Source organism: Pipra filicauda, unplaced genomic scaffold (genome assembly GCF_003945595.2).
Source record: "Pipra filicauda isolate LSUMZ 115617 unplaced genomic scaffold, ASM394559v2 scaffold1358_size15983_pilon, whole genome shotgun sequence".
NCBI lineage: Eukaryota > Metazoa > Chordata > Aves > Passeriformes > Pipridae > Pipra > Pipra filicauda.
In genome coordinates, this window is record NW_024103827.1 from 1 (window position 1) to 12,677 (window position 12,677).

The following is a 12,677-nucleotide window of genomic DNA, read 5'->3' on the forward strand; positions in this document are numbered from 1 at the left end:
CCCCGATTGGGGTCGGGCCCCCCCCCGGGGCCCCCCCAAACGCCCCCCCCCCTCCGAATCCCTTCGAGCCCTCCCCGGGGGTTGCCCCCGCCGCGCACAGAGGAATACACGGTTCTATACTTCGTACAGCGGCTCCGCCTCTTCCTGCGCCGCCGCCGGGACCCCCCGAACCCCCTCGGGACCCTCCTGGGACCCCGGAACGCCCCCCGGGACCCCCGAACCCCCCCGGGACCCCTCTGGCCCTCCCAGCCGCCAGGGGGCGCCACCGCCCCATCCTTTGATCTCGCCTCCTCCCGTGACGTCACCGCTGAGGCCCCGCCCCTCCGCCCACCGGCGGCGCTTCCGCCCCGCGCGGGACCGGCCCGGGGAGCGCGCGGAGCCGCGACCCCCCGGTGACCCCCGCGGTGACCCCCCCGGGACCCCCCCTGACCCCGCCATGGACGGGGAGGGGGAGGGGGAGGGCGCGTCCGCCGCGCCGGGAGCCGCCGGTGAGGGGGCGGGGCCGCGGGAGGAGGGGCGGGGGTAAGGGGAGGGGGCGGGGCCATGAGGGATGGGCGGGGCCGGAGACCCCCGGCTGGGGGGGGCGGGGGTGGTTTGGGGGCCGTGAGACCCCCGAGGGGCCCTTTGGGTCGTTCCGGGGGGTCCCCGGGGGGGTTCCCTGGGGGTCGGTCCGTCCGGGGGTGGGGGTGGGGGTCCCACGGGAGGTTCGGGGGTCTCTGGGGGTCTCTGGGTGGACGCGGGTGGTCTCACACCCCCTTCTCCCCCGCCCGCGGGACCTCCCGGACGGGTCGGCGCTGTGTCTTGGGGGGGGTGGGGGGTGTCCCTGGGGGGTCCCTGAGTGGTTTTGGGGGTCTCTCGCCCCCCGCTGTCCCCCCCAGCCCTGGTGTACCTCCCGGACGGGTCGGCGCTGGGGGGGTGTGGGGGGGTCTCTGGGTGTTTTGGGGGGGCTCTCACCCTGTTTCCCCAAGGGCCCTGGTGTACCCCCGGCAAGGTCGGCCAGCTGGGGGGGGTTGTGGGTGGGTCCCTGGTGTTTTTGGGGTCTCTCACCCCCGCTGTCCCAAACAGCCCTGGTGTACCTCCCGGACGGGTCGGCGATGGGGGGGTGTGGGTGGGGGTCTCTGGGTGTTTTGGGGGGTCTCTCACCCCCGCTGTCCCCCCCAGCCCTGGTGTACCTCCCGGACGGGTCGGCGCTGGGGGGGTGTGGGGGGGTCTCTGGGTGTTTTGGGGGGTCTCTCACCCCCGCTGTCCCCCCCAGCCCTGGTGTACCTCCCGGACGGGTCGGCGCTGCCGCTGCCCCTCGAGCCCCCCCCGGGCCCCACGGCCGCGGAGCTGCTGCGCCGCTTGCAGGGGGCTCTGCGGCTCCCCCCGAGCGCGGGGGAGGCCCTGGCGCTGTGGTTGGGGTCGGACCTGCTCGGTGAGGGGGGGTCAGGGTGGGACGGGGGCGTCCTGGGGACGAGGGGGGTCAGCTCGCGCCGGGGTTGGGGTCGGAGCTGCCCCGGGGGGACACGGACCCGGGGGGGGACACGGGGGAGGAACCTGGCCATGGGGGGGCGGGTCACAGGGTGGGGGGCACGGCCGTGAGGGGACAGGAGGGTTACAGGGGTGACTTGGACACGGGGGGGCTCACACGGAGGGGACACGAACACGGGGGGGGATCTGGGGGTCCACTCCTGGGCCTGGGTCCGGAGGGGGGGCTGAGTGGGCCCCCGTGGGAGGGGTGTCCTGGTGGGTGTCCCCATGGCCAGGTGGGTCCGTGGGGGTCCCCGTGGGGGTCCCCGTGGGGGTCCCCGTGAGTCTCCATGGGGGGAGTCCCCGTGGGTGGGTCCGTGGGGGTCCCCGTGGGGGTTCCCATGGGGGTCCCCGCCGGTCACCGGGTCCCTGTGCCCTCGGGGGTGCCCTCGGGGGTGCCCCCGGAGGGTTCCAGCCCCGTGTCCCCCCCAGAGGTGCAGCTGAAGCCGCGGCACCGCCCCCTGCGCCTGGTCCGGCACTGGCCGGAGCTGCTGCTGCGCTTCAGCCTCGGCTCCCCCGCGGCCATCGCGCAGGGTGAGGGGCGGGGGGGGCCCCTTGGGGGGGGGGGGTCCCTCGGCTCCCCCGCGGCCATCGCGCAGGGTGAGGGGCGGGGGGGCCCTTGGGGGGGGGTCCCTTGGGGGTTCCCCCGGCCCCTCTCACCCTCCTTCAGCCCGGGATTGCCCCTGGTCATCGCCCGCGGGGAGGGGGCCGGGGCTGGGGGTCCCTCGGGATGGGGGATTCCCTCGGGGGTGGGGGGGGTCCCTCGAGGGGGGGGGGACCCTCGGGGGAGGGGGACCCCTCGGGGGTGGGGGATTCCCTGGGGGGTGGGGGGGTCCCTAGGGCTGGGGGGGTCCCTCGGGATGGGGGGGTCCCTCGGGATGGGGGATTCCCTCGGGGGTGGGGGGTCCCTCGGGGGTGGGGGGTCCCTCAGGATGGGGGGGTCCCTCGGGGGTGGGGGGGTCCCCAGCCCCCGCTGACCCCCGTCCCCCCCCAGACGAGCCATGTTTGCAGCTGCGCAGGAACGTTTTCTTCCCCAAGAGCCGCGAGCTGGAGGTGAGGGGGGGGCTGGGGGGGACCCCCAAGTGCGGGGTTGGGGGGGAATACGTGGGGGACCCGGGGGGGGGTGGGTGAGGGACGGGGTGGCACCTGAGGCTCTGGGGGTGGATGTGGGGGGTCTCTGGGGTGACACGGGGGGTCTTTGGGGGTCTCTCGGGGGGTCTCTGGGGGTCTCTGGGGTGACGCGGGGGGTCTCTGGGGTGACACGGGGGGTCTCTGGGGGTCTCTGGGGTGACACGGGGGGTCTCTAGGGTGACACGGGGGGTCTCGGGGGGTCTCTGGGGTGACACGGGGGGTCTCGGGGGGTCTCTCGGGGGGTCCCAGCTGCAGGAGGAGGAGCTGCTGCGGCTGCTCTACGAGGAGGCCCGGGAGCAGCTGCAGGGGGGTCGTTACCCCGTGGACCCCCCCGAGGCAGCCGAGCTGGGGGGGCTGAGCTGCCGCCTCCGCCTGGGACCCTTGAGCTGCCGCCTCCGCCTGGGACCCTTCGAGCCCGAGCAGCACACGGAGCTCAGCCTGCGGTGAGCCGAGACCCCCAGCCCAGAACCCCCCCGGAACCTCCCCGACCGTGGGACCCCCCCAGTCCAGGACCCTCCCCACAGGACACCCCCAGGGACACCCCCAGGGACCCTCTGAGATTCCTCCCGCGACCACCCTTGGGCCTCCCCCGAGATCCCACCTGGGGCCACACCCAGGACCCCTCCCTGAGCCCCCTCCCCGCCCCGAGACACCCCCCTGGGACCACCCACAGGACCCCTTTGGGACCCCCCAACCTGAGACCCACGCCCACGACCTCCTGACACCCCCGTGTCCCCCCTGACCCCCCACGCTCCCCTGTCCCCTCTGCCCCCCCGTTATCCCCCCCTTGACCCCCCCATGCTCTCCTGACCCCCCTGACCCCCCCTTTGCCCCCTGACCCCCCGTTATCCACCCCCGACCCCCCCTTTGCCCCCCCGACTCCCCGTTATCCCCCCCTTGACCCCCCCATGCTCTCCTGACCCCCGTGACCCCCCCTTTGCCCCCCTGACCCCCCGTTATCCCCCCCTTGACCCCCCCAGGCCGCTGCTGACGGAGCTGCTGCCGCCGGGTCCTCCGGCCCGCTGGGGGGCGCTGTTCCGGCGCTCGCGCTCCCCGGGCCCCGCCCAGCGGCTCCTCGACGCCTTCGCGCGCGCGCCGGGCCCGGAGGCGCCCCCTGCTGGGCTGTACCGGGACTTCCTGCGGCGCTGCCACGCCCTGCCCGGATACGGGTGAGGGGCCCGAAAGAGACCCCAAAACGGACCCCAAATAGACCCCAAACAGAGCCCCGGGGACACCCCCCGCGTCTGGGCCCCCAGGTCACCACCCCCTGCAGCTGGGACCCGGGAATCGGGGGGGATCGGGGGGGCTGGGGGTGACCCAGGGGGGTGTGTGTGTCCCCAGGTGTTGGGGGGGTATCCCGGTGTTTTGGGGTGACCTCGATGTGTGTCCCCCCAGGCGTTCTGGGGTGACCCCGTGATTTTGGGGTGACCTCGATGTGTGTCCCCTCAGGCGTTCTGGGGTGACCCCGTGGTTTTGGGGTGACCCCGGTGTGTGTCTCACCCCTCCAGGTGTTCTGGGGTGACCCCGTGGTTTTGGGGTGACCCCGGTGTGTGTCTCACCCCCCCAGGTGTTCTGGGGTGACCCCGTGGTTTTGGGGTGACCCCGGTGTGTGTCTCACCCCCCCAGGTGTGCCTTCTTCCCCGGGGCCATCGAACGCCCCTCGGGGGGGCTGCTGGGCCGGGGGGGGCTGCGCCCCGTCAGCGTGGCCGTGGGGCTCGAGGGGGTCACCATCATCGACCCCCGCCAGAAGGTGGGGGGCCGGGGGGGCTGGGGGTGGGATCGGGCCCGTGGGGGGCTGGGGGCAGCATGGGGGTGGCTTGGGGGCATCATGGGGAGGGGGGACACTGTGGGGCAGAGGGGACTCTGTGGGTTTGGGGGGAACAGTGTGGGACTGGGGGGACATTGTGGGGCTGGGGGGGGACACTGTGGGGCTGGGGGGGACACAGTGGGACTGGGGGCACACGGTGGGACTGGGGGGACACTGTGGGGCTGAGGGGACACTGTGGGGCTGGGGGGACACTGTGGGGCTGGGGGGGACACTGTGGGGCTGGGGGGGGACACTGTGGGGCTGGGGGGGACATTGTGGGGCTGGGGGGGGACATTGTGGGGCTGGGGGGGGACATTGTGGGGCTGGGGGGCACCCGGTGGGACTGGGGGGCCACCATGGAACGATGTCCCCTCCCAGCACGTGCTGCTGGCCCTGACGTACCCCGAGCTGTGCTGGGAGCTGGTGGGGGCCGTGGGGCAGGACGGGGACCCCCCCCCGGGGCAGGACGGGGACCCCGCGGAGCCCCCCCAGCTCTGGCTCGAGTTCGACGGGGACCACGAGGGAGCCCCCGTGAACCGCCTGCTGAGGGTCTTCTCCCCACAGGTGGGACCCCCGGGATGGGGGGGCCGGGGGGCACCAAGGAGTGCAGGGGGCGGGCGGGGGGCACTTGTGGGGCGGGTGCAGGTCTGGGGAGGTCCTGGGGGGCGCGGGGGAGGCAGTTGGGGGGCTCTGGGGGCAGCGTCCTGTGGGGGCGGTTTGGGGGTCCCCAGGAGGTCCCCGGAGGGTCAGTTTGTGAGTGTTTGCAGTCAGTTTGGGGATCGGTTTGGGGGGGTTGGGGTCGGGTTTGGGGGGGTTGGGGTGGTTGCGGGTAGTTTGGGGGGTGTTGGGGTCGATTTTTGGGGGGGCGGGATCAGGGTGGGATTCAGTTGGTGGGATTCAGTTTGGGGGGGTTGGGGTCAGTTTGTGGGAGAAGGTGGGGTCAGTTTGGGGGTGGTGGATCAGGTTTGGGGGGTTGGGGTCGGTTTTTTGGGGGGGTTGGGCAGTTAGTTTGGGGGGGGTGGGGTCGGTTTTGTTGGGGGGTTGGGGTCAGTTTGGGGGGGGGTTGGGGTCAGTTTGGGGGGGGTGGGTCCGTTTTGGGGGGGTTGTGGGTCAGTTGGGGGGTTGGGTCAGTTTGGGGGGTTTGGAGTCAGTTTTGGGGGGGTTGGGGTAAATTTGGGGGGGTTGGGGTCGGGTTTGGGGGGGTTGGGGTAAGTTTGGGGGGGTCCCTTTGGGGGCGTGGCCGGGGGCGTGGCCCCGCGCGCTGACAGCGCCCCCAGGCGGAGCTCATGAGCGCCCTCATCGAGTGCTGCATCGAGCTGGGCGGGGCCGCGCCCGCCGCCGCCGAGGCCCCGCCCTCCGAAGGACAGGCCCCGCCCTCCGAGGGACAGGCCCCGCCCCCGGCCCAGCCCGGCGCTCGAGGCGCCCCCTTGCGGCGGCAGGAGAGCGTGACCAGGCCCCGCCTCCAGCGCCTCGCGACCATCGACTACGTGCAGGACGGTGGGCGGGGCCAAAGGAACGGGGGCGGGGCCAATGGGGCGGGGCCAGAGGGGGGACATGGAGGGGGGGACAGGGGGAGACTTGGGGACGGGGGGGGATATGGGGGGGTCAAGGGGAATATGGGGGAAAATGGGGTGGGAGATGCACCCATGGGGGGACCCCGGCACTGGGAGGGAGGGGACACGTTGGGTCTGGGGGAGGACATGGGGGGGTCAGGGGGAATGGGGGGGTGACACACACACGTTGGGTCTGGGGGAGGACATGGGGGGGTCAGGGGGAATGGGGGGGTGACACACACACGTTGGGTCTGGGGGGGGACATGGGGGGGTCAGGGGGAATATGGGGGGGTGACACACACACGTTGGGTCTGGGGGGAGACATGGGGGGGTCAGGGGGAATGGGGGGGTGACACACACACACGAGGGGGGGCTCCAGGGTCGGGGGGGGATTTGGGGTCTGGGACACGGGGGGGCCCAGGGGACTGACCCCCCCTCTCTCCCCCCAGGGCAGGAGCTGCGGCGGGTGAAGCCCCCCCGGCGCTCGGGGTCCTTCTTCAGCCGGGTGGGGGGCAGCTCCTACAGCCCCGTGGTGGGGGGGGCCCGGGGGGCAGAGGGGGCTGGGCCCGAGCAGGGCTGAGCCCCCCCAGGGCCCCCAAAACCCCTCCCAGCACAGACTGGGAGTCCCCTGAGCCCCCCCCCTTTGTACCCACCCCCCACAATAAACTGCACCAACACCCCCCCCAGCCACGGTTTGGGGGCAATTCAGGGCAGTTTGGGGCAGATTTGGGGCTAATTCAGGGTGATTTGGGGCAGGTCAGGGCTCTTTCACAGTGGTTTGGAACTAATTCGGGGTGTTTGGGGCCAGTTCATGGCAAGTTTGAGCCAGTTTGGGACATTTGGAGCAGATTTTGGCTAATTCAGGGCATTCTTGAGCCGATTCCGGGGGGGGGGTCTGGGGCCAGTTCCGGGGGGCTCGGGACACACCACGGACAGTTTGGGGCCAAATCCAGGGGGTTTGGGACACACCACGGACAGTTTGGGGCCAAATCCCGGGGGTTTGGGACACACCACGGACAGTTTGGGGCCAATTCCGGGGGGTTTGGGACACACCACGACAGTTTGGGGCCAATTCCAGGGAGTTCGGGCTGACGCAGCCAAATGGCCGCCCCACGTGACCGCGGCCATTTCAGGGCCGGGGACACACGGACACGCGTGTCGTGTCACACACGTCATACACATGTCACACACATGTCACACACATGTCACACACATGTCACACATGTCACACACATGTCACACACCTCACACGCGTCAGGGGGGCCCTGGGTTTGGGGGGTCCCTCATTAGTACTAACGAGCCCTTGGGGGAAAATGATTTTGAGGCAAATCCTGCCCATTTCGGGGCATCACTCGCTGTCCATTCAGGGCCTTTAGAGGCCCCAAATCCCCCTTTTTCACTCTTTAACCCCATTTTCAGCCTTTTCTCTGCCGGCTGGGGCTGAGTTTAACCCATTTATCACAGTGTTTTATCCATAACCCCCACGCGCCCACACTCTGCAGCGAAAGTGCCTCAGCCCCAAATAACTTCCTTTTTTAAGTCATTTTTTGTCGAAATTTAAGGCTTTTTAAAGGCAGAACCGGTGGTTTGGGAGAGTTTTGTGCTGTGGGAGGGGTCGGTGTTACCGGCTTTAAAGGACGCCGGGAAATTGCTCTGAAATCCAGCGTTTACAAACAAAAAAAAAAAAAAAAAGGAAGGAAAATATAAATATTTGATGGTACAAAGAAATATTTTTGAATAAATATTTTGAGAAAGGGTTTCCTGAGGGGGATCGGGAAGGACGCGCCCCCCCCTCCCCCGGCAGGCGCCATTTTGGGGGGGGGGAGAGCGGGTCACGGCTGAATAAAAGGGCGTTTTCTGAGGGAAACGAGGCGCTTCTGAGCTAAGAAATTAAGGCTTTTGTGAGGGAAACCGCACTTTTCTGAGGGAAACCGAACACTTTCTGAGGCAAACCAAGCATTTTTGAGACGAATCGGGGCATTTCTGAGGGAAAAGAGACGTGAAGTAAAATGAGACGTTTCTAAGACAAATCGGGCATTTCTGAGGCACGTATGACATTTCTGAGGCGAATCGGGCGTTTTCTGAGGCGAATCGGGCATTTCCGAGTTAAAAATGAAGAGGGAAAGGGCTGGTTTTTTAACCCCTCGGGACCCGCCGGGGGTGACTCGGCGCCGCCCCCCCCGCTGCGGGACAGGGCGGGTCGGAGCGATGGCGCCGCGCCCCCACCCCCGGCGCCGCCCCCGCGGCGACTGCGGCAGAGCGGGGGGCGGGGCCTGACCTCACCACCGATCCCTCCGCGCGCGGATCCCTCCGCCGGTCACGTGGCCACGGGACGCTTCACCCCCCAGATCCCTCCGCTCCCGGGGCCGCATCGCACAGCTCTCGCTCCTCCGCGCGGATCCTTCCGCGGCCGCTCCCGCCCCCGAATTCCTTTTTTTTTGCCTGTAAATGGGGGTGGGGGAGGGGAAGGCGAGGCGGTGGGGGCGGGGAGCGACGGGGGGAGGGGGTTCGGGCCGCTTTAGCAGCAGGTTGAGGGGCCCCAGCTTGGGAGAGGGATAAAGTCCCACCCCGCCCCCCCCCCCCTTTCCTGAGGTGATTTTTGTCTGAAAAGCCGCTAAAAAGGGTCGGTTTTCCAAAAGGTGAAAAGCCGCAAGGAAACGCTGGTTTTAGGGGGGGGAGTTGGAGGGATTTGGCCTCAAAAACCCACTGAAAGGCGGCTCAGGGAGGCAGAGGGGCCCCGGGCCACTTTGGGTTCAAAAGGGGGCGGTTTGGGTTAAAAAATCTGCTGAAAAACTGCAGCTTTTGGGCTTAGTGGTGATTTTTGAGGGCAAAATCTATGCCTTGTCCCCCCAGAATGGCTGAAATTGGCCTCAAAGTGCTGTTGAGGCTCTTTTGGGGTCATTTATGGTATTTTTAGTGCTGTCCCGCTTAAAAAAAAAAAACCTCCTGGCCTTTTCTTGTATTTTTCCATCATAAACCCGCAGGTTTTGGTGAAAAACTGAAAAACACCTTTCCAGAGGAAAAGGCCCCACAGGGGCCCCTCCAGGCGCAGCTCCTGTGAAAAAGCAGCTTTTTGAAAAAGCAGCTTTTTGGGGCATTTCCGTGCCAAAGGCCGTGAATTGTGGGTGTGTCAGAGGGGTAAAATAAAACAGAGCTGCGGGGGAGGGGGAATGGGGCCGAAAGAACCATAAATGGGCAAATTAGTGCTGCAAAAATCAGCACCGAGGGAAAGCTCCCCAAAATTCAGGGTTTTTTTTGGGGGGGGGGCCTGAAATGGGAGGGGGACGATCAATCTGAGGGGGTTTAATGGCAGAATAACGCAGGGAAATAATAATAATAATAATAATAATAATAACAATAATAATAATAATTAACAGCAATGGGGAAACATTTTCTCCTGCAGGAAACGCCCCGGAAACGTTGGAACACCCTCCCCCCACCACCCCTAAAATGCCTCCTTGGCTTCGTCAGCAGCTTTAATTAGCCCCAGAGCAGCGTTAATTAGCATTAATTACAGGTTTGGGGGCACGGGGGTCCCCTCCCTGACGGCAATTCTGGGGTGTCATTTCCTGCCTGGAAACGCCCCCAAATGTGGAAAAGAAGGCTTCAGATCCCACAAAATGCCTCAAAAACCCCCCGAAATGCCCTAAAACAGTGGGGTTTCATTCAGCTGCTCGAAAAGGAGGAGTCCCGTGACTCGGCGGGGCCCGAAATGGGCTGAATCGCCTCGATTTTGGTGCATTTCAGCGGGAGAGAAGGAATAAAAATGGTGGTTTGGGCTGTGCAGCAAAAAGGTTAAAAAAAAAAAAAAAAGGTGTTTTGGGCTCTGTTGGGATACAAAAGACGTGGGCAAAGGGGGTTGGGGTCAGTTTGGATACAAAAGACGTGGGCAAAGGGGGTTGGGGTCAGTTTGGGTACAAAAGACGTGGGCAAAGGGGGTTTGGGGTCGGTTTGGATACAAAAGACGTGGGCAAAGGGGTTTGGGGTCTCTTGGGATACAAAAGACGTGGGCAAAGGGGGTTTGGGGCCTGTGTCCCCTGAGAGGTTTTTCCGAGCCCCTCTGGGCCCGAGGCCCCGCGGGCGGCCCAGCCCCGTGACGCAGCAAAAGCGAGAGAGCGGCCAAGGGAAGGAACAAATGAGCCAAAAAGCTCCGAACTGCGGCGGCCCGGGAAGGGGGCGGGGGGGGCGGGGGGGTTTGGGGCAGAACGGGCCGAATCCGGCGAAAACCCGCAGCGAAATGAGGGAAATGAGGGAAATTTAACCCGTTCGGGGCCGGGCCCCGCAGGGCCCCGCAGAGGAGGGGGGGGGGGGGGGGGGGGCGGTTGTGCGGGGGAAACATCCGAGAAAAGGGGGAAACAAAAAAACAAAAACCACACGGCAAATAATGAGAAAGGAGGGGTTTTCGGGGGGGGGCGGGGGGTTTTGGGGGCCGCGGCCCTTTTTTGGCGATTTTCGGGACTATTTGGCCCCCCCCGGGGGCGGGGCCGGGCCCGTTATAAGGGAGGGAAGCGGCGGCAGCGCCCGGCCGGGAAACTGCCCCGAAAGCGCCCGAATTCGGCCCAAAACCGCGGCCCGAGCCCGCAGCGCTCGCAGCCGCTCGATTTTATACCAAAAAAACCTCCTAAAATGGCTTTATTTAAAACAGAAAGCTCCGCAAACGGCTTCACTGCCGACGAAAAGCTCTTAAAGCTGCGCCGGTCCGTAGAGAAGGCTCCTAAAGCCGCTTTATTTGATAAAAACTGCTCCTAAATCTGCGGCATTTCAAGAAAAAAAGGGACAAAAGCTGTTCCCTTGAAAGAAAAGTCGGCTCTTAAAGCTGCTTTCTTTCGCTTTTCTGTGGCGCGATCCCAGCGACGGGCGCTTTAATGGGAGCGATTAATGGAAAACCTCCCGATTTAACGCAAAAATCGGCTCCTAAAGCTGCTTTTTATTCAAACGGAAGCTCTTAAAGCTGGTTTTAGGGAAATCGCTGCCTTCAAGGCCGGTTCCCGGGCAAAAACGCAGCTCTTGCAGCTGTTTTATTTAAGCCTTAAAATATCCTACTGGATGTTTTCCGAAAGCCGGAGCGAGCTGGGGCAGTTTAACCAAAAAGGAGCTTTTGAAGCTGCTTTAATTTAAGATAAAAAGAAAAGGCGCTCGTGACGCTGATTTCTGCTAAAAGAGCAGCTCCTAAATTCGGATTCCTTGAAATTCTAATTTTTCCCAAGCTTCCCAGAGGGGTTTTGCCCGTCGGGGCCGGGCAGCGCAGGGGGCGGCCGGTTTGGGGTGAAAGGCGGCATTTTCAGGCTCAGGACGGCAGGAGAGGAGCCAGAGAGGAGCCACTTTGGGGCAGAAGCAGCAAAAGCGACGAGTGAAGATGGAGCCGGCAGGGAAAGGGACCTTTTTCCTCGCAGCGGCCCCGGCTGGGGGAAAAAATGGACTTTTTGGTAAAAAAGCGGCGGTTGGGCAGGGGAGGAGCAGAGAGAAGAGAGAAAAGAGCAAAAAAGGACAGAAAATAGAACCAAAAAAAAAAAAAAAGAAAATAGAAGAAAATTGGAAAAAAGAAAATTGAAAATTGGAAAAGAAAAAATAGAAAAAAATTGGAAAAAGAAAATTAAAACTAGAAAAAAAGGAAATGAAAAATAGAAAATAGAAGAAATTTAGAAAAAAAGAAAATAGAAAAAATAGAAAATAGAAGAAATTAGAAAAAAGAAAATAGAAAAAAATAGAAAATAGAAGAAATTAGAAAAAAGAAAATAGAAAAATAGAAAATAGAAGAAATTAGAAAACAGAAAATAGAAAAATAGAAGAAATTAGAAAAAAAAGAAAATAGAAAAAATAGAAAATAGAAGAAATTAGAAAAAAGAAAATAGAAAAATAGAAAATAGAAGAAATTAGAAAAAATAATAGAAAAAAGAAAATAGAAAAATTGGAAATATAGAAAAAAGAAAATTGGAAGAATATTAAAAGGACAATTTAAAAAAATATAGAATAAAGAAAAATTCAAGTGCTGGAAATTGGAGAAGATGGAAGTGAAAACAGGGAAAAATGAGAAGAGAGAAAAAGTAGAAGAGAAAATAAGAGAAGAGAGGAAAAATGAGAGAAAATCAAAGAGGAATTAGAGGAGAAAATACAGAAAATCAGAAGCAAAAAGAAAGAGAAAAAGGAAGAAAAATCCCAGTTTGGGTCCCGGAGCTGAGAAAATTGAGGAAAATGCCCCAAACGGAGCCGGGTGAGGCCCCGCCCCCCTCGGGGGTGGCGGGTTTGGGGGGATTTGGGGGGTTTTGGGGTTTTGTCGTTTCAGGCGCCGCCGCCGTCGCCCCTCCCCCCCCCCCCTTTTTCTATTAAACCCCCCAGAAGTGGGGAAAACCCCCCAAATCCCTCCAGCGCCCTCCGGCTCCGCCGCTGCCGCCGCTCCGTAAGTGTCCAAAATCGCGGCTTTTAACCACAAAGGCGTCGCGCGGGAGGGGCCGGGGCAGCGCCCCCGCAGGGGGACCCAGGGGCACGAAGGACGGGGTTGGGGGGCGCGGGGGGGTCTCCGGTGTTTTTCCCCCTCAGGGAAGCGGAAAACGCAGGAAAAAAAAACAGGAAAAAACGGTGAGAAAAAGCCGAGGAAAGGGAAAAAAAACAGGAGAGGATTTACCCCGAAAAGGCCTTTCTGCACCCAAAACCCGCTCGGGAGTGTGAGGAGACCCCCC

The 12,677-nt window shown here is 63.2% G+C and overlaps 1 protein-coding gene across 1 annotated transcript; it reads left to right on the forward strand.

Moving 5' to 3' along the window:
* The first annotated feature begins 425 nt into the window (after positions 1-425).
* FRMD8 (FERM domain containing 8) lies at positions 426-6,713 on the forward strand. The gene is made up of 10 exons (XM_027713510.2): positions 426-488; positions 1,256-1,414; positions 1,942-2,043; positions 2,504-2,562; positions 2,890-3,083; positions 3,621-3,809; positions 4,267-4,390; positions 4,826-5,011; positions 5,725-5,944; positions 6,450-6,713. The coding sequence occupies exons 1-10, from the start codon at positions 437-439 to the stop codon at positions 6,578-6,580; spliced, it is 1,416 nt and encodes a 471-aa protein (XP_027569311.2). The 5' UTR covers positions 426-436; the 3' UTR covers positions 6,581-6,713.
* Positions 6,714-12,677: the final 5,964 nt, after the last annotated feature.

Bases quoted from the DNA above. Each gene is read 5' to 3' on its own strand.
- FRMD8 (XM_027713510.2), top strand. From the start codon at position 437: ATGGACGGGGAGGGGGAGGGGGAGGGCGCGTCCGCCGCGCCGGGAGCC. The intron at 1,415-1,941 runs GTGAGGGGGGGT...TGTCCCCCCCAG, and splicing joins GTTGGGGTCGGACCTGCTCG to AGGTGCAGCTGAAGCCGCGG. The intron at 2,563-2,889 runs GTGAGGGGGGGG...GGGGGGTCCCAG, and splicing joins CCAAGAGCCGCGAGCTGGAG to CTGCAGGAGGAGGAGCTGCT.